The sequence below is a fragment of the Sturnus vulgaris genome, chromosome 7, assembly GCF_052056855.1.
Source record: "Sturnus vulgaris isolate bStuVul1 chromosome 7, bStuVul1.hap1, whole genome shotgun sequence".
NCBI lineage: Eukaryota > Metazoa > Chordata > Aves > Passeriformes > Sturnidae > Sturnus > Sturnus vulgaris.
In genome coordinates, this window is record NC_142249.1 from 22,348,535 (window position 1) to 22,369,021 (window position 20,487).

At 39.8% G+C, this 20,487-nt stretch overlaps 1 protein-coding gene across 3 annotated transcripts in view; it reads right to left on the minus strand.

Annotated features, from left to right (window-relative positions):
- Positions 1-20,487, minus strand: part of CERS6 (ceramide synthase 6) — a 102,741-nt gene that overhangs the window by 12,283 nt on the left and 69,971 nt on the right. For all 3 annotated transcript variants that reach the window (XM_088168082.1, XM_014890913.2, XM_088168081.1), the window contains exons 7-8: positions 16,578-16,706; positions 13,127-13,233 (exon numbers count right to left, since the gene is read on the minus strand). In XM_088168082.1, the coding sequence (XP_088024208.1) occupies positions 13,127-13,233; positions 16,578-16,706 (236 nt within the window). The remainder of the gene's footprint in view (positions 1-13,126; positions 13,234-16,577; positions 16,707-20,487) is intronic.

Sequence of the window (20,487 nt, forward strand, 5' to 3'; positions counted from 1 at the left end):
ACACAGGTGTCTCCAGAGAAAAATAACACCAAAATGTTGCTTTCAATATTTAATTTGATTTGTAAACATTGCATACAGAAAACAAAGATCCTCAGTGTGCATTTCTTCTCTTCATCTATACAGCTAGCAGGTGTTGGTTGACTCAAATATCTCCTTCCCTGATTGGTAACAAAAATGACTGTATTCCATGTTTTTGAAATAAAGTTATTCCATCTCAACTGCCTCCAGTAGGGGTTTGGTGCCCCCATATTAGCCACTTTTTGCACAAAATCCCATTTGCACACCACTTATGTACAACCAAGAGAGAGGCTCAGCAGTTACATATGGGACAGGTGGACCATGGGGCAGGGAGGAATAGGAGACCTTACTGCACTTATAAAAACTTATGAAAACAGAGGGACAAACTTTCTGTAGGGCATAAAACAATGGCTAATGGTTTTAAGCTAAAAGAGGGTAGATTCAGACTAGATCTAAAGAAGAGGATTTTTACAATGAGAGTGGTGAAACACTGACACAGATTGCTCAGAGAGGTTGTAGACTCCCCATCCCTGCAAACATTCAAGGTCAGGTTGGACATGGCTCTGAGCAATCTGATCTAGTTGAAGATGTCCCTGCTCATTGCAGGGGGGTTGGGCCAAATGGCATTTAAAGATCCCTTGCAACCCAAATCATTCTATGATTCTAAGAAAATCAGGCAGTTCTAGACATTTGAACCACATTTTTGAGAATCAGAAGTTCAGATGCAGGCAGTAAACTGATGTTATAATGACTTCTGAAGCTTTGTGAATACAGCACTAACTTCCTGCCCAAATACTGTGCCACAGCGGCTGATTTCAATCTATCTTAGCAAGTAGCCGGAGAGCAGAGTGGAGAACAGACAATAGAAACAATGGCATTTTAAAAAACAAATAATTACCTGGGAATGGCTGTTAATTAGGGAAAAAAAAAAAAAAGGCAATATAAGGATTTGTCATCCTTCATCCATTTTCCCTGCTGATGCAGAAATTCATTAAAAACTCCACTGGCTTTCTGTTCCTTCCAGCTTGTTTTAAATAACCCATCCCCGCCAGGCACTAGATGGCGCGTTCAGCCCGGCCCACATCGCGGGCTCGGGCACCGGCACCGGCACCCTGCACCCCGGGAACGGGATGGCACCGGGATCCTGCACCCCGGGAACGGGATGGCACCGGCACCCTTCACGGGCTCCAGAGCAGCACACAGCTCACCGGAGAGGTTATGGACATTGGTCTCGGCTTCTAAATAAACAACCACATTTGCCACAACCCTTTCCAGCAACATAAAACCAGTTCAAGTAGTACTAACATGAAATATGTACAGACAACAAATCCACAATACAACATTTAGTGGTAATGAATTATGTGTGTAACAGCATTGGTCAAAAATCAACCTGTGATTTCTAATACACTGGCTTTAATACTGTAGGGGTATTTCATAGTACTTCTGCCTTTTTATTTTTGCCTTCTTACACGGCAGAAGTTGATGTTTTATAACCTTCCTATACAGCTCTGTTTTTACACTGTCTTCTGTTTATGGCATGAACACCAGAAAAAGAAAATGTTTTACAGTTTGCAAAACCCTCATCATACTATTGCTTCTGTCAGGTAGAACGCTTCAGTCTCAGCTTTGTGCAATTTGTTCTGCCAGTGGTAGCTCTATTTGTCACAGTAACATCCCACTTTAACAGTTCAAGGGGACACTCTCATCATACCAAAAAAGAGGTGGAGTTAGCACTGTTCTGCTTCACCAGTGCTTACTGCAGTTCTAACCATTATATCGAATTCAAACTTGAAATCAACAGCTCCTATATATAAAGTTACCATTGTTTACACACAACTGTCTCTATGTCTAAAATTTTAAATGCTACAGGAATGTAAATGAAGCTTCTGCAGGTTTCTATTTCTATTAACTGGACTAAATTAATCTCTGGGAACTTCCACAGAAGTCAAGTAAAAAAAGCAGCATTACAGATGAGCTAGTCCACTCTTGCAGAAGTCAGGAAGGAAACAAGGCCAAAAAGAGTGCTTTTGGTACCAAAAACAGTTGAATGTGAAAATTACTCATATGTTGTGTATTAGATAGGAAAATAAGCCTCAATGAAAAAGCAGACTTCTTTCTAATCTGTTCTTGTCTGGCAAACTAAGGACAGGACTGGAATTCTTCATTAAAGCTGAAAAAAGGATCTCATTAATTGCTCAGCAATGCTAAGAGGGTTCAGTGGTCTGATGTGCAGGCTAGGTGTTCACATGGAACTAAGGCTATGTCTAAGCACCTACAGAGCAGAAGCTGAGTGAAAAATACAGAAAACTACAAAAAAAACGGAGGTAAGCAAATAAACTCTGAAAATAAATAATTTCGTATTAAAAGTCTGAAATGGGGAGAAAATTCATAAGGTTATGAGTCAGAATATACAGAGAAATTCTACTGAGGAAGAAGGGGAGGGAAGACAGGTTAGACCACGTTCCATCAATTTCACTGCTACAAGTATTCAATGGAAGCATTTTAATCAGCTACACAGATAATGGGGACTGGAAATAGCAGCATGAAAATGGATTACATGGAGGAGAAGTGCCTATAACATGTATATGCAAATAAATCTTAGATTCAAATACTCAGAAAAGCACTTAAATCTGTAAACACTCTTGCTGGGACTTTTCAAAGCTCTCCAGTGGTTTAATCCCAGCTTTTCATAATGAATTGTGGAAACTTTGATTCTTGGGTATCTGACTTGAAGCAGATGGACTTGATCTCACAGGGGAAAATTACTTTAAGCTGCAAGTGCTCTACCTTTCTGAAAACTTTGTCAGCATTTCTTGGATCTTTGCAATTTGAAACTAAACACTAGCTTCTGCTTTTGAAAATAATTTCTTTTTTTCTGAGCCCCTGGAAGATTTTGATAGCTGGAGAACACAACACAATTTAATACAAGGTATTCTTCCCTCATTAAATGCATCTCGAGGAGGATTGTGCACCTGGCTGTGTAAAGAACTCAGTTTAGAATCTTGAATTAAGCACTATGGCTGATGAAAGCAAATAAAAATAATTTCACCACTTAAGATCCAATCTACTCTTACAGAAATCTGTAGTATTTTTTCAGGAACACTGTCACAATATCCGAGTCACTGGGAGAGATAATCCTGTACTTATTGTACAACCACTCTAATTAAACACTCAGAATAAAATGAACACATTTTGAACAACTACTAAACAATCACCTGCAACACATCAACAGTAACACAGGTTTGTGCTCTAGTCTCTAACTCTTTATCTAGGCAGCAAAGCAGCACTTGGGAACTAGAGGTAACAGATCCACACTGACTCATTAACATTACACTCCCTTCCCATAACTTAGTGGGCCCAAATCCAGGCTCTTGGGTATCAGCAACTAATTCTTGGCAAGTTGATCCCTTGTCTTGCACCAAGGATGAAAGGAAAACCTGGATATGAAGGGAGAGAAAGAAAGAGAGGAATGGGTGGAAGAGTAAAATCCTTATTGATTGAGAACTGACAAAAATGTGCTGTTTGCTTCTGAAAGGATCCTGGGAGGAATGAAAAGAGGTGAAAAAGAGACATGTGGAAGGAGTAGGTATTCTTCCAGACAAGCAAGAAATTAGTGATAAATTGCAGAATGATGCATAGTAGGATGATGGGCACTATCATCAAATCCAATGGGAATAGAAACTGTGCAGCTGAAATTGCTGCTACTGCAAACTGCCTTCCCTTCTGCAGCACTGTCCAGTGACCAACATATTCTGCTGCAACATGCTGAATTAAAGTCACTTTGTTAACACAGAACAATAGACAGAAGTCTCGGATATGGCCAAGGACAGCACGGTATGATACCAGCTTGTCTAAATAATTCAGAATAAATGTTTTTATCTCCCTTATGTGTATATTAGACAACAGTATTCTGTATTGCACCATAATACCTGTATTGGGACACCTTTCAATACTGCATACATTGCCAAGAAAATATGTAATTACATTTATGTAATTATGTAGTTCCATTAATTATCCCATTTAGTGCAAGTAACTCAACAGTACTCCTACCTGCAATGTTTTAAAGTTTCTGCCTTTTTTGCAATTTTTCCTTTAAAAAACCAAACAATTGCACTTACTTCTGCCCCCAAAACATAGTCGTTTATTCTTCATTATATGTGTGGTAAAAAGTGACTATGACCATAGAATAATGAGTCAGGAGTTCTAAACTGTGGATTTAGCTGTTATATTAACTTACGTGATTTAAGAAATTTTCAAATTTCTTTACACAGTTCATTTTTGTTAAAGATAGACACAAAGTATTGGCCACATAAAGATGCTGTGAGAGTTATTAGCTTGTTTATAAAACACTGTGGACTACTTCCTTAACAGATGCCATAAAACTGACAGGTAGAAAAAAATATCTCTGAGATTCATAGATAAATGAAGAGCAGTGGAGTGTGAGAGCACATGTATGTACACATGTTGATCAGCCATAGGATGATAAATCAGATACATTTTATCAGTGGTCAAGATGAATCTCTGGGATTTAGACCTTGATAGAAATCTAATAGGACTTCATATTCCAGGCTGTCCTAGTTACTTTTATTGGCAGTGCTACACAACAGACCTTACACACACATGTTTCTGCATGAGACTTCAAATGAGTTAAACAGTTTTTTACCTGAGAAATGTATGGAATCACACACAAAATAGTCATCAAATTGAGGAAACTTTGGTTTATAGCATTCCATGTACTGGAGTCCTCAAGCTGCAGTGCAGCTAAATATTTAATTATAGCAAATCCAGTACATAAAGGGCTATAACTGCCAAGATTTTCATCTGAGTTTCAGCTTGGCCAGCTGCTGTGTCTATATCACTGTTCTGCTTCTTGGTTCTTGCTGAGTGGGAGAACAAGCTTGTTTCCCTTTTCAGATCCTGCTGCCTCTTACATTTTCAGCTCTCCAGAGTATCAGTGCATGGCAAATACAAGAGGAGTAGCAGAGACCCACTGTGAACAGAGAAGAGTCAGATGAACCAGTCACCCACACAGAAGCAATGAAGCAGGGAAAGAAGGACTGGGAGAGAGAGAGAGATGATCTTTCAACAGCATCTCAGACTGATTCATCAGGTTGGTTGGCTGGTGATGCTCATTACCCTCCTTCTTTTAGAGAGCTGATGAAAGATCTCTGCAAAATTCAGTGACAGAAAGAATATAAGCTATTGAGTCACTATTCAGAGCAACACTAAATTCACACACTTCAATTTCATCAGTGAGGTCACCACCATGTGGCATTCTGCTCACCCACAGCAGCCCTGCATCAGAGGATTTCCTGACATGGTACTAATACATGCTCTGCTGCTGTGGAGATGGGTGGCTCCTGTCCTAATACTAATCAGGAACAATATATCTTTGCAGAAATTATAGCCCTGCCACTGAGACTGTGTTATTTTAAGCCCTGTATGCAGATCAATAGGATTTCCAATTACTTAACTAAAATAATGGAGCAGGCAGGAAATTATTCATGTTTGATGTATGTAAAAGAGACCTGATCAAGCTGTCACTGTCCTGGCTTCAGCTGTGCTTTTCACTCAATTCCTTCTCATCAGCAGTTACTGCCCATTAGCTGATTTTTCAGCCACTGGTATGAATGGTAGCATTTACACTCTTGAGGATAGAAAGAAACAAAGATACAAGGTCATAGACACTCACAATCCAAACTCAAACCTCAGAAGAGTCCTTCATAGACATCAGGATATGGAGAGAACTCAAATTTCCTAGCAGAATGTAATTATACTCAGCAAGATATTGTGTCAATAATGTGTTATGGCAACATGTTTGTGTAAAGGCCCATGATAATAACTCACAGATACTGAAGAAATATGTTATGCTAAGAATGACACTTCTAAATCTGAAAATCTTCAGGCACATATAAAACTTATATATGAGCAACAGAGAACACATATCAAGATCCATTTTCTGGCGTGCATGTTATTCTCCAAAGAGGAAAAGCATTTGTTGTAAACTATAGTTTCCAATCTTTGTAAACCAGAGCATTAGAGTATAAAAAAGCCATCCTTCTGCCCCTTTTTGTTGACTAAAAATAAGTGCAGTTGTGTTAAACTATATGCCACATCAATGTCTGTGAAATCATCCCTAAACAGTTTTCAGTTTAATCCAATATTCTTAATAATTATTGATACTTATCTATACTAACATGGGTCAAACTCAGTCACTGTGCAATACTGATGAAACCTACAGAACGTGCTCATTTACATGGGGGCTGGGTTTCTCCCAGGGTGTTCAGGCACAATGACCTCCTCCTAGCTGAACACGAATGAGATGCCAGCTCCATCACGGCTGTTGATCATGATGTTCAAAAGTCATTTACTATTTCAAGCTGGTAAGTTATCTTACTCTCCTGCTTTTGCAGGGCTATGATTTTTACATCCCACACATGTCAGAAGCTTGCAGTAGCATTGTTCTGCTTTTGTATTGAGTCTGTAGCACCACAAAATATGTGCCAGTAACAGCAAACCCTGGTGCTAAAGATATCTCTAAGAGAAAAGGGGCTGAGAAGAGACAGAATGTTTGCATAAGTTTAAACTACCTACCTGAACTGATTTAGAAGTGCCTAAGGGTCTGGCCACAAGAAAAACACCCATGCTGCTTCTCTTGCCCTGTGCCTCTTGCACATTTACACTTGGCAGAATAATTCTGAGCAAGAGAAGTGCCACTGCACAGGTATTTTCCCAATTGGAGCACAGGTTTTAGACAGGATGTTTTTCTTAATAAAAGGAGAAGTAAGAACACCAACTGTATAGGCTATCCTTGACAACAGAAAGCATTATTATAGCCACAGAGTACAGTCTGTAGAAACTAAAAACGAGGATAAGAATAGTTTTGGAAGTCTGATGAAATTTTTTTCATATAATTTTTTCCTGCTGTGATCACATGAAAATTTTAAGAAGAGCAACACTGAGCAAATGCCACTTTTTGTTATTTACATTGCAAGCCCATAATGGTGAATGACACCTCTAACCTTTCCATTTCTCATAGCTTCCCTGTAAATAGCTGGATCAGTATTAACCTGGTACTCCAAAGATTTCATCCTTGTTTCTTGTAAAACTCCAGAGGCCTGAGTTCACAAATGCTGTAAAAAATGTGAGGAAATAAAATAACTAGGCATTAGAAAGGATAACATCTGATAATGTTTTGTCAGAGCAGATGGGATGACAACATTATATACACTCTGCTAAAGAGCTAAGACTAGAGTTGTGAGTACATTTATAGAAATTTAGTTAATTAAACCTTCTTTTAATCCATAAATTGAAGTCTATGAGTACTATTGTTAGTTTGCCAAAATCTTATTATTAAATGCTCTTGATAAACTGATTATGTTTCCTGCTGAAACTACAAATAGACTGAAATGTAAGTATATCAGATAATTTTTGCTAGTTCTACAGCATCCACTCAATGACAGTATGAATAGCATTAGGAATCAAGTATCAAAATCATAATTTATTTTTTTGGTATCTGCTACCCACAAGCTCTGATTTAGACAATTGTCTCTGTTTTTGTGCTCTGATTTAGACAATACTCTGAACAAAATGAACTTGAGACAGTGTCAGAAGAGATTATCGTAATAAAAAAGTTATTTTACTATACTAGTTAGGCTAGAAAGGTTTACAATCCAACAAGAGTAACTAAAACCATTGCAAAACAATTGTGTTAATTCAGAGTGCAGACAAGGTCTGGGCAGCTGGATTCATCTGGCTACCTGAATTCTTACTATATGAGGTACCTGACCAGGACTCCTGCTTTACCCACTGCCTGCATATTGCTTTGACACTGTGGGGCACTTCTAAGGGTGGGCTGGAGCTTTCTGTTTTACCAGAATGCTCAGGGGTAAAGCAGGGGGACTCTGCTGGGGTCCACACGCTGTCTTCCCACAAAATACACATACTCCAAGGGCCAATCAGGAGAAAATGTGCCAGGAAAGAAAACCAGCATGAAAGACAACAGCTCAACTTCACTGCTTGTTAAGAGCTCTACAAACCCAGTCAATATCAGCTAAAGAACAAAACCAGGAAAAAGAGAGGGTGAGCAAATCTTTGTAGCAGCTGCTTCTTATGGGGTTCTGCATTGCCCTGTTTTCTCAGAGAGAAGCCGATTCCAGGATAAATGAAAGGAAAGAACGGTGCAAACTGGCAATGCTGTATCACTATTGGATTAGTGACAGGGCTATGCCCCACACTAGTGTTCAGCCAGGGGTGGAACTCGGGTCTGCCAGTCATGCAGAGGTGACTGCAGGTCTGGTAATGAGTAACTCGGGCTCATTACAGCTCACCACTGTGAACAGAAGTTAATTGTAGAATCACACCAGGCTTGTCTGCTTCATGCAGACACTCACTGCCACGTAAAGACAAATAGATAACAGCCATGAGCCAGACTGTGTACAGTCATGAACAAGCTTTAAAATTGGAAGAATAGCAAGGAACAAAGTGGCTTTTTCTGAGGATTGGCCGACCCATACTTATATAAAGCACATTGTCACCAAAATCTCATTTAGCAGCCATACACTGCAGTTGATGAGGAGACATACACCTGAAACAGCTTTGAATTTTAACAGTGAGAATTATTTTTTCCATTTTTTTCCCCCAGAATATTTCCAAACAGACTCACAAACACAAGATCCATCTAAGATGTACCTACTGGCATCAAATAAGACTAAACCAAAGACAATACAAGACTATGTGATAATCAAAGTAATTGACTGTCCATCTTCACAGCTTTTAATGTGATACAAAACTCTGGACACTGACAGTGTACAAAGAGATCAAGAACAGAAGGGCATAATATGGACTACCTGGATTATACCAAATTGCCTAAATGAGAACTTGGGGGACAGCATATGCAGAACATGACCTCTGTTCTTTGAAATCTGCTTCAATTAGCCTTTCATCTAAATCTGCACTATTAAGGCACTATTTTACATTTTTCAGTGCATTCATGTAATATGTGCATGCTGAGGCCTCACAAGTCATGAATGCCAAGGCTGTTTGCTTTTGTACTCACATTTTGACAGCAGTACTTGTCAGCAACACTTCCCTGAAACACAGATTTTTACCTCCCAGACAATATAACTCATTATAAAATTAATCAAAAGAAGAGAAAAACTCAGGAAAACTGCATGCTAGTAACTAGTCAAAGCAATTTTAAAGAGCCTTAATTTAACTGGCTTAGTGCCTTGGTAAATAAATATAAACTGAGAGCTAGAAGTAACTGTTTTACCCAGTCTGATTAGACTAGCCAAGAATTTGCATATTTTATATTAAGTTTTTGGTTGAGATTGCTTTCATTCTCCCTACAATCCTATATCACCTGAGAAGGCAACATGTTCTCCGTGACTCATGGAGAGTTGTGTTCTATGTTGTAATTTGCTAGAACGGTGATTATGTGCAAGTGGGAGAATTTCACAAGCAAAATGTCTTGTCAGTGAAAATAGCAGCTTTACTCCTACATTCACTTAGCAGCAGGAGGCAGAAAGTATCCTGGGGTTTTTGAATTATTGCTGAAATGAACTCCAGATGCCTGCAGAAAGACTGCTAAATATGTACCTAATTGCCAGTTTCTTTTGTCTTAGCCCTGCTGTTAAACACCCTTCAAACAACAGCATTTAATATATTCTGAATTCTTTATCAGCACCTTTATGCAAAATTAAATGGCACTTGTGCAGAGTGGCAGCACAACAGCACACCAGTGCTTCGGAAGTGACATCTCTGGAAGCCTGTCTTGGTATTCACCTTCCTGCATGGGGGAAGTTTTCTTATAAATTACATCCTTGCATACTGATTTTATACCTCTCAGCTTTTATGCTAGAAGAATCTGCATATTTATGTAATATTAATCAGGCACCAAATTTTGCTATTTTAAATTTTCAGCAAAGGAGAGCAAAACTATACTTCTTGGCCTGCTGCCACTCCAGTGAGTCATCTTTGCTGACATGCAAACTAATAGGGCTGAAGATTTAGAATTGCTGTTTCATAGAGGAAAAGGATTTGAGAGACACAAGCTCATGTATCCCATGGTTCATCCCTGCTAAATCTGACTCCTACATGCATTGCCTGCAACACAGCTGAGAACAATGAAACTGCCTCTGGCTCTATCTAAGGGTAGCCATTAGGAATACATACATCAAGGCTTTGGTCTGGAAATAAAATGGTCTTAAAAAATCAAAGATCATACACAACACACTGAAGTATTCGTATATTCAAATAAATAAATGTTTGGGCTGGCATAGACTTACTTTTCTTCATGGTAGGTAGTACAGGGCTATAGTCTGGATTTGTGCTGGAAACAGTGTTGGTAATTCCAGGATGTTTCTGTTCTTGCTGAGCAGTGCTCATACAGAGCAAAAGCATTTTCTGCTCCTCACACAGCCCTCAGTGAGCAGAATGGAGGTGTACAAGGAATTGGCACAGCTGGGACAGCTGCCCCCAGGGATACTCCACACTATGGTGTTTGCCAGGTCACCATTGCACACAGAGCCCTGCTATCCTAGAGATGGCTGAACACTTGCCAGCCCACAGGAAGTGGTGGATGAAAGCCTTGTTTGGCTTTGCTTGTGTGCACAGCTCTTGCCTTAACCTACTGAACTGTTTATATCTCACTCATGAGTTCTCTCACTCTACTCTCCTGATTCTCTCCCCCATCTCACTGGTGGGAAGTGAGGGAGCAGCTTCGTAGGGCTTTGTTGGCAGCTGGAGTTAAACCATGACAAGGCAGAGGGATCACCAGTCACTCTGGTTGTGACAGGGAACACACAGCACTGTCAGCTGCTGCATTCCTGTCAATGGAAAATCCCTGGCTCAGTCTTCTTTGCACTCTCCCTTCATGTATTTCTATATTGATAATACCCATTCTGAGCTTTCTCTTTTCTGTGCTAAAAAGTCCTGCCTGTCTCAGCCTTTCCTCGTGTGAGAGGTGCTCCAGTCCCCTAATCAGTCTTTGTGACTATTTGCTGGACTGTCTCCAGTAGCTTTGTGCCTCTGCATGTGGCCTCACCAGGGCTGGTAGAAAGGAAGAGTCACCTGTCTCAGCCTGCTGCCCACACCCCTCCTAATGCAGCCCAGGGTACCACCAGCCTTTGTTACCACAAGGGCACAGAACTGGCTCATGTTCACCTTGGTGTCCACTGGAATCTCCAGTTCCTCTGGTACAAGGCTGATTTCCTGGTGGTCAGCCCTCAGGAAATACTGTTGCAGGGCTCTGCACTGCTTTTGCTGAACTTCTGAGGTTCCTGTTGGCTGTATCTCATCTCCAGCCTGTTGAGATTCCTTCCCTTTGGATGGCAGCACAACCCTGTGGTGTATCAGCCATTCCTCACAGGGTGGAAACATGAACAAACCTATTGGGGGTGCACTCTGCCCAATCATCCAGTAGTTATGTAATTAAAAGCCAGTAATTTCATCATAGAAGCTTATCAGGTTGGCCAAGTGTGATTTCCCCTTTGCAAACCCCTCCAGTCCTCATCTGACTGAGCCTCCTCTTAAGCACTGCTTAAGTCATGTACTGCAGTCTCCAGTGGCAGAAATGCACGGCTGAAATTGGGTCGTCCCTCCATTCCTCAATATAAAACAGAAAGCAATGAAGAGGAGAATTCCTATGAGCAGGAATGCCACCATTTTTCCTATCTGAGATCATGGAAGTAGAAAAACTAGCTTATTTCATTTACAGAAATTCAGTGAATGGCCCAGTTGGCTTCAAGGAAGGACTGAGGAAGGGAAGCAAAACTGCTTAAGAAAGAAAAAATTGCTCCTTGAAGAAAATAATAAGTGTTTCTAAACATGCAGTTTGTGTGTCTATCCATTTTCATGTTTTGTCATGTTTGTTCACACCACAGTAGGGACCAGGCATTATGATAACATCTTGGGAGCCATCAAATGCTAAATGAGACTTCTTGTTGTAGGGTTAAGCAGAGCTGATGACACAGCTCCCTAAGGGCATCTTGGTCGTACCCTGCTTACATTAACAAAACCTCAAAGAGGTATCATTAGAGAGGTTTGAAAAGGAAACTGTGGCAGGGAGGTTGACACTGGCATCTCTAAATCCTCTGCATATCTGAATAAGGAACTCGGTGGTAATACAAATAAACTCTGCAAAGGATACAATTTCTGGCATTCTTGGTGCTTCCCAAGAACAAAACTGTCATTGTTTTCTTCTTATGCAATGAAAGACCTCTTTTACTTTCATAGAAGTACAGATATCTGTGCTAGTTCTGTATAAGAAAGGATTAAGAATAGAAAAGAGCCCAGGCAAACACCTCTCAGCCCTACTCATATATAGTGAACAGGTTGCAGAAAAACTTCAATGCATTTTTACAGTGAAGTAAATCCATGTGTTTCCTAACTAGCCATCTGCCCTCTCGATGCAGAAAATCCTAGCTAAAGAATCAAATATCTATGTTCAGTCTGTGTGCATGCATGTCTTTGTACCTACAGGACAGTGTGAGCACATGGAAGCAGCTGAGTGTCTGGGGAGACGGGAGATTTCACTAAGAGCTGTGTAACTACCTTCTAGACAGATGTGTTACACAGCTGCCCCAGGAACCCCAACCCAAAGGAGAGGGGGAAAAGGAGTAGCCTGCAGTATTGCAATCTGTAATTGCACGGCAATAACATCCTTATACAAATTTCAGCAGGCCAGACTTTACTTATTCCACTGTGTTTTTCTTTAAGCTGAAAGTGTTAGTGAAGCATGTACTGAAAGCTATTGAGAATATCCTAGCTTCAAGCTGAGCTGCTGGTTGGGTTTTTTTGTGACTAATATTTTCATTTTCCTCTTATTTCTTGCCAACACAGCCGGCCACCTGCTAGTCTGAAGCTATGCTGTCTCCAACCCACTTCTACCTTAAAACCAGCAGAAGCCCCAGATGTTTCTCATCTTTCACACAGTAAACAAAATGGCACTCTAGCAAATAGGCTATTCAGCACCTGGTTATATCTGAAACTCTTCCTGGTGCTTTGGGAAACGGAGTAATGGCAATGAATCGTGTTCAATTATAACATAGTTATTTCCAAATGTGTTTGGTCCCTAGCATTTGAGGGAAACAACGTCCTTACTCACCATAAGGGATATATGCCAAGCCTACTGACAATGAAGACAACAGCAAATGTGAGGAACAGAAGGTCACTCAGTTTTTGACACTTGCAATAGTTTGCCATTTTGGCAGCCTGCAAAAGAAAAATATGTCTTTTTACTTCCATGACGACAACTGAGTTCTCTTGTACTGTGTATAAGCTGTAAGAAAAAGAAGAAATCAAATTTTTATTACATCATTAATATTTTCACTGGGCCACCTCACAGTGATCTTGGAACTCCCTCGACCCAGCAGCTGGAAAATAGCCTCTTTGGGAAAAAAATCAAATCAGACTACATAAAACTAGAGTATGTATTTGATTTCTTTATTTCCCATTCAATTTCCTTTTTGAGATTCTACAATTTCAGATTCTCAAAACTCTTCTAAACCTTTTATTGAACCCCAGTGTGTTTACAGTGTCTTTGTCCCCAGTCTTTTTACCTGCTTATCTCTCACCTTTGCATTTTCAGCATCCATCTGCCTTCCATGTGCCCCATGCTCTCTGACCTTATAGTAGCAGCTATAGATAAACTTTGTCTCAATTCCTCCAGTACACCCCATATACTACATTCTTCTAAAGCATCTCTTCTTCCTTTTCTGCCTATACAGAATAGTTTCCACCTCAAAAATTATACTCCTCCCTTTCAAGTCTTTTTCCAAGGCTCTCTTTTCAACTTCTGCTTATATTTACATGCTTTTCTCACTTGTCTTCATGCAGTCTTCCGACTCTCCCAGTGAAGGATTCATTAATTCATTACTCTTCTCTGAAACTGCTCATTAAAACACTGATCTTCCATGAAGCTTCTTTACCCTTTTCTCCCGGAAGAAAATGGTATATAGGGAAGGAAGCTTGTTTTAAGATGTATGTGCTGCTTCCACAGTGTTAATGTGTACAAACAGTCAATTATTTTAAAATAACATCTGCTTTGAGATAGGGACAGTCTTTCTTCATGCTTTCTGTCAAATGTATCCAGAGAGTCCACTTAAATCACTGGGTACCCTTTTGTGTACAGTTAAGCCACTGGGAACCCTTTCAAAGCTCCTTTCTGAGGGGACCTGCATCCAGCTCCCAGTATCCCAGAAGGTACTTGTGCAGGCTTTCCAGAGTGCTAAGAGGGAGAAAATTACCACAACTATGGATACAGAATATGATTCTGAACGCAGAATTCAAACCAGAGAAACAGCTAATCTGGCTGCCAAAACCAAACCTGCACTTTTGGATGTTACCCAATTTCTACAATGTTCCCACTAAAAACCTGAACATGAAGAATATGTCTCACTAAAGAAACCAAGTTAGGAAGCTCCCAGAACACAAGGAAAGCCACTAGTGCTGTGAAGAAAACATAACCCTTCTGAATCAACCCTATTTTCTAGAGGACACAAATGAATTTCCCAGCAGTTCATACTCACAGCCTGGTTTCAAGGAAAAGAGGACATTTTGGTGCCAACATACAAAGCAGAAGCATTACTAACTTCCTTGCTTTTCAGATGATGGAAAATTCAGTCCAGGAATTTTGGATGTATTTCCATGGTGGCAGTCTAAAAAAACTGGTTTCATAGTGCATGAAGCTGATATTACAATAGCAGCTTGTTGTAGCATCATGTCATTTCTCAAAAACAGTACAACTACTGGGACAACAGTTCTCAAATAACAAATTATAATAATTCTACAAATTATAGTGGTAAAGAAAGACTACAAAAAAAGGGGAATGAATATGTTGTTGTTGGATGGAATTTAGCCACCTAAGACAATAGAACACATTTTTCTGAGTTTAAAAACTATGACTACAACTGAGTAACACAGTATTACATATTCCTGAAAATAGTACTATAGTTCTTCCATACTTCCCGAAACCTTAAGACCTGTGGAAAAAATCTCACGTCCAGTATTCCCACCAATGCACACCACATTTCACAATGAGAATAACAAAAAATGGTGCTTTCCAGCTTTCCAGTGGGAGTGTTTCATTATGAGATGGTAGATGGAAAGAGGCTAGTGGCCTCCAGAAATATCTTTTCATTTTTACAAATATGTAATATGTAACAGAGGTCAGGTACACAACAGACCCATCATGACAAGATATTTAACCAACTTCTTTTGCAGCTTGATAGTTTTCTTCCTCTGCACTATCTTTCCCCTCAGTAATGTCAGCAGTGTGCAAGAGTCCATCTCTTCTCATAAGGCATCAGTGTTGTGACCCACTGCCCTAGCAGAATTTCCAGTCAAACCACACTGAAAGAACTGATTAGAAAGACCACTTAAGTATGTGCCCATGATGAAGTGTATCTGGTCAATGTTTGCAACTCTGCTGAGAAAACCAGTAATTCCTCTTTGTCTTAGTGAATGGACATAGGGTAAAGTTTTAGCTAGACTAGTATAGCTGCTCTCCAGTGTTTTTATAGTTCCACAGACACTGGTCTGACCTAGAATAAACATCTTTAAGTACTTCTTTCTGGTGGTGAGAAAAGAGGAATGAAGAAAGTTTAGGTGAAGTCACAGCTAGCTATACACATTGCTAAAACAGAAAAATAAACTTGCAAAGATGTGATTATTTTTATAATGAAAAATCCACATTCTCTTTTGATTTCTATCTCAGGCAGCATGTGCCTTGTAGATTATAAAAGATTAAAAATTAAAACCATATTTACAGCACTACTGAATCAGAATGGCAGAATCTTGATTTTGCAATAGGTGACTCACTCAATGAGTCTATATTCTTGCATAACAGGTATCCTTGCAGGTACTTGAATAAAAAATGATTTCAGACAAAATAGTTATTAACTTTGGAGGAGAGTTCAGAGACAGCCAAATTTCAGATGACCCAGAGCTGTCTAGTAACTGATGATGACATCTCTAAGTTGCCACTATGGAAGTTACAGAACATCTTGACTTAAAAGAATTTCAATCATCCCTTCTTCTCCAAATACAGCTGCTTAATGCTGGTACTGGGATCCAGAGTCATGGGAAGCTGGAAAATCAGAGGTCAGCTCACTGGCCACGCCCAAATAAGCCACTAAATTGTCCAACACCTTCTGCCCAGCAAAGCAGAGCAGAAACACACTATGACACCTTGATTCTTTTGGAGACAGGGTTACTACTCCACACATCATGTCACAGTTTAAGAACCAGGTGACCCACTTTCATCACTTTCCAGATTTTGCAACTTCAGCTTTTGATTTTACCATGTTGTATTTAAAATCTGAAAGTAACCCTCCCTGGCATGCAATGCATTACCAGTCTCTGCTCTGTACAAGCAACATATTGAGGGATAAACCAGTCTGAATTCAGAAGAACGTGCTGCTACAAGCACAAGATATTTAAGCAAGGAAATTCACTGTATTAATCACCATTACCATCTTGAACTGGCTAAGGAAACACTTGTTCTGCATAGCAAAAAGATTCTACCTGCTGACAGGATGACATACAAATTATCTCACCTCTAGGACAATATCAGCCGCGTCATGGAGACATAAGATCAAGGTTCCCACTCGTGTCAAATTGGTTACATATGAGAAGGTAATCAGGGTGACTGTTACAATGTGATGTGTAAACATGATCCCAAAATCCTAGAGCAGCAAAAGCAAGGAAAAGACACAAAAACCAAAAAAAATGATGAAGCAAACAATGATATTCTGTACTCATATACAAAAATGGATGCTTGTTTCTTAAATCCAGCATTATACTTAAGTTATAAAAAGATCTATTATGTAAGTGCAGTATGCACCCTGCTCTATATTTAATTTAGACTGAATAAAATAATCATTGTATGTTAATCAAATGCAAAAACATTATTGAAAGCTGGGCAATGACCACACTTCTCAGTTCATAGTAATTTAACCTAATAAAGTAAACATTTGCAGTTGAAGTTACTTTGAAAAGGCATATGTACATGCAAATCAAATTCCGCCATACTTTTTATGCACCAAGTAACATGTAATTATAAAAATATGCATAACCAAGTGCCAAATAATGCACCATTCAGAAGAGAGAAAATGGCTACAAACAAAGGCTGAACACATTTCCTCTGCACTAGGACAACAGGCACCTGCCAGGGACAATTGAGAGAATAGAATCCCAGATCGAGGCTTTTATTTGTTTGCTTTTAATCAAGGTGCTTTGTCTTCACACTGTAACAGGGTCAGAAAAGTCTCAAATGAGTTGGTGCATCTCCTCCTAACTGGCTCTAATCCACTGCCTACCAAATGATGCAGGTTAGCTGGTCTCCACATCAGTAACTTTCAGTTATTTGGCCAGAAAATAACTTATTATTGAAAAACCTGGGAGCAGTGAAGCTCCCAGAAGTAACATCACATTCCCAGATACTTGCCATGGAGCAGATAAAGCAGAGGGAACAAACTGCCTGCCTGGACTAGGCTCCCAGACTGATTAATGAGAGAACAGGTCCTGCAGAGATGAGACTCTTCTCAGCAAGGCACCAAGTCAGTCAGAAATAAATCTTGTTGGTATTTGCTGAACTACCTGCACAGCTTTGAGAAAGTGATATAAAAACCCTTAAGAAAAGATCACAGGCAACATTTAACTGGGAAGTTTCTCTATGCACCAGATGCAAAATTTGTAGCACAGCTCCCAGCAGATATAGTGGGTCTCATGCAGAGCTGTCAAAGGAGAGAGATCCAGTCAAAAGGAGCAGTTCCTTCAGGCAGCCTGCTCACCTAGAGTATTGGGAGGTGGAATTTGGCTTTCTGATAGCTTTTGTGGGCCAGTCCTGCTGAGCTGTGGTAGTCTTCAGCTAAGTGGCCCACAACAGAGAAACTGAAACTGTGCCTTTAGAGGGGCACTACCTGGTTTGCAGAGGAACTGAAGGTACCTGTGTCAGGCAGGAGGGCCCTATGGAAAGTGCCATGAGCTCCAGCTAACACAAGGGCAGGTCTAGAAAAGCAGCAGCTCCAGCCCCTGAGTGCACGGTCTCTTCAGTAGTGAGGAGTGTAACTGCACAGTGTTCCCACAGCTCTCTTTGGGAATGTAGCAGGCATCTCTGTTTTTAAGGACATGCAGTGCCACTGCCTCTCATACAGCAGCCATGCCTTCCCTGCAACGTGTACCTGCAGTCCATGGAAAAACCTGCAGCTTGAGCAGTCTCACTAAATGAAGAGAGACAGCATCTGCTCCCAGCCTATCACTTATGTATAATGCTATCAGGTGCTACAAGATCCTATTTCCTACTCCTCAGTAGGCACCACCAGTACCTCCAACACAAAACTTAGGAAGTGTAGGAAGGCAGGGAATGTGAGAAAAGATAAAATGACTACAAGTAGAGACTCATATGCCAGTTTAGTATACACTCAGCATTTCTCAGCCAGGTTATCTGGCCCCTAGAACCATGGAACACAGTAAAATACATTCAGAAGTCATATCAAACCTTTGCTTTAAATCCATTTTCTTCAAGCAGACAGACAAAAAGACAGTTAAAGGCTGTTTCCCTTTCTAAGTGTCCTCAGGGAAAACAAGGGTATAGCATCTCAGTCATTTCAGTAACTACAAACCCACACATGGCAACCATTTCACCATTTTACAATAATAAAACCAGCAAAGCACCTACCTTATTCCATGGGATTAGATGTAAAATACTAGTATTGCCCTATGGCCATACTGCAGCCTAGCTCTTAACCTCCTTCACCTGCATGTACTATGGCACTGTTCTTAATTTTCCTTCCAAATGCAATTATGTTAGCACATAGGCAGTCCTAAGGGGGCAAAAAGTCAAGTAGAAAATCTCCTCTGCTTTCACAGCTGACACATTCATGTTCTACAAATACTGGATTTCTAGTCCCTCTTGGATATTCTTCAAGGCATTCCTGACAATATGGATTATTCCTAAGCAATCCTAATGTTCTTGGGCAGCAGCCTTCTGCATTTTTACGTGAGTCTTCTTAAAGAAAGATAGGGGAACTCCTTCTGTAATAATGTTTCTTAAAAGACACAGTTACTTGACTCTGTCACCTCTGAAACAGAAGTGTTGGAGTGACCCATGGAAAACGGATGGAAATAAGTAGCAATGATATAAATAAAACTGCTTTGTTATTGGGATTGTTTCTTTCCTGTTTGTGACATTTCCTCAGGTCATTAATTAATACTATGCTCTGAAGATGCAATCTGTTAGATTTTATTTATACACAAGGGTAATGAATACATAAATACCAAGTGGTACCTGTTTCCCAGCTTACTCCAGCACTTTCACCCATATATAGTGGAAGAGCAGCTGTACAGGAATGGGCTTTTTAATTTTGGGTTTTTTTTTAAGATAATGTCTTTCAAATCATATGTATGTTTGTGAAAGACGTATTTACTTACAGAAGATTCACAGCCTCCAGCTGTAACTGCTGGAAGATGTCATGTGCCTATGTTAAGAAAATCTGGGGCTAAGAATAGGAGAAAGAACCTGTTTTACACAACAGCAGTGGGAAGAACACAGAGCAGACAGCAGAGAAACTCCATGGGTCTCAACTTGGAGACAAGCCCTCCAGAATTAAGGCCTCTGCCGCCCACATTTGTTTAACATGTCACACTGACTGACTGAACTGCCAAGTGGCCACTGAGCATTAGTGCCACTGAAGGGCAAAATATCATATTCATGGCTTATATTACAGATAACAAGGACAGGGAAAGGTCTGGCAAATATATGCAATCTAAACAGCTTCCCCTCAAACAAAAGAAATCAATTCTGTGTCTTTCTTTACCAAGAAACGTCTCTTTGAAGAAAGAAATCTAGTATCCAAATTTAGCAAAATATGATGTAAATTTTCTAGAATCAAAACTCAGTATTCAAGAAAATTAGCAGCTACAGAACATTTTATTCTTGGAATGAGTGAACTGTCATTTAAAAAAAAAATAAAACACAGAAGCTCTAGGAGTTGCCAAATGCTTGGAAATAAAAGGTGTGAATCCACAGAAAGTTCTCCTAGACCTTCTACAGACCTGTTAAAACACTGAGTAGAAAATGTATACATTCCTTTAAATGTATCAAATGTGTCAAATATTTTTCTATTAAACAATACATCAGGTGTCCAGGAAGCATGTAAATAAGCCTTACTGCTTTTAAGGTTCATTGGGTGCTTGTGAAACCAACAAACTTCCATAATTTTTTTTTAAGTGTTTTACAAAACCGAAGCATGGGAAACTGGAAAAAGATGATAAAACACCACTGCATACTAGGTTTTAGTCTTTGAAAATTAACATCCTTAAGGGAGAATATCATTACAGTAACATAGTAGATATTTATGAACCTAAAATCATGCCATTATAAAACTGTAGAAGTTCATACACAGTTCGCTGACTTAATGCCAATAGCAGGTTTGTGCAACGTCTAATTTGCTCACACCTCCAGTC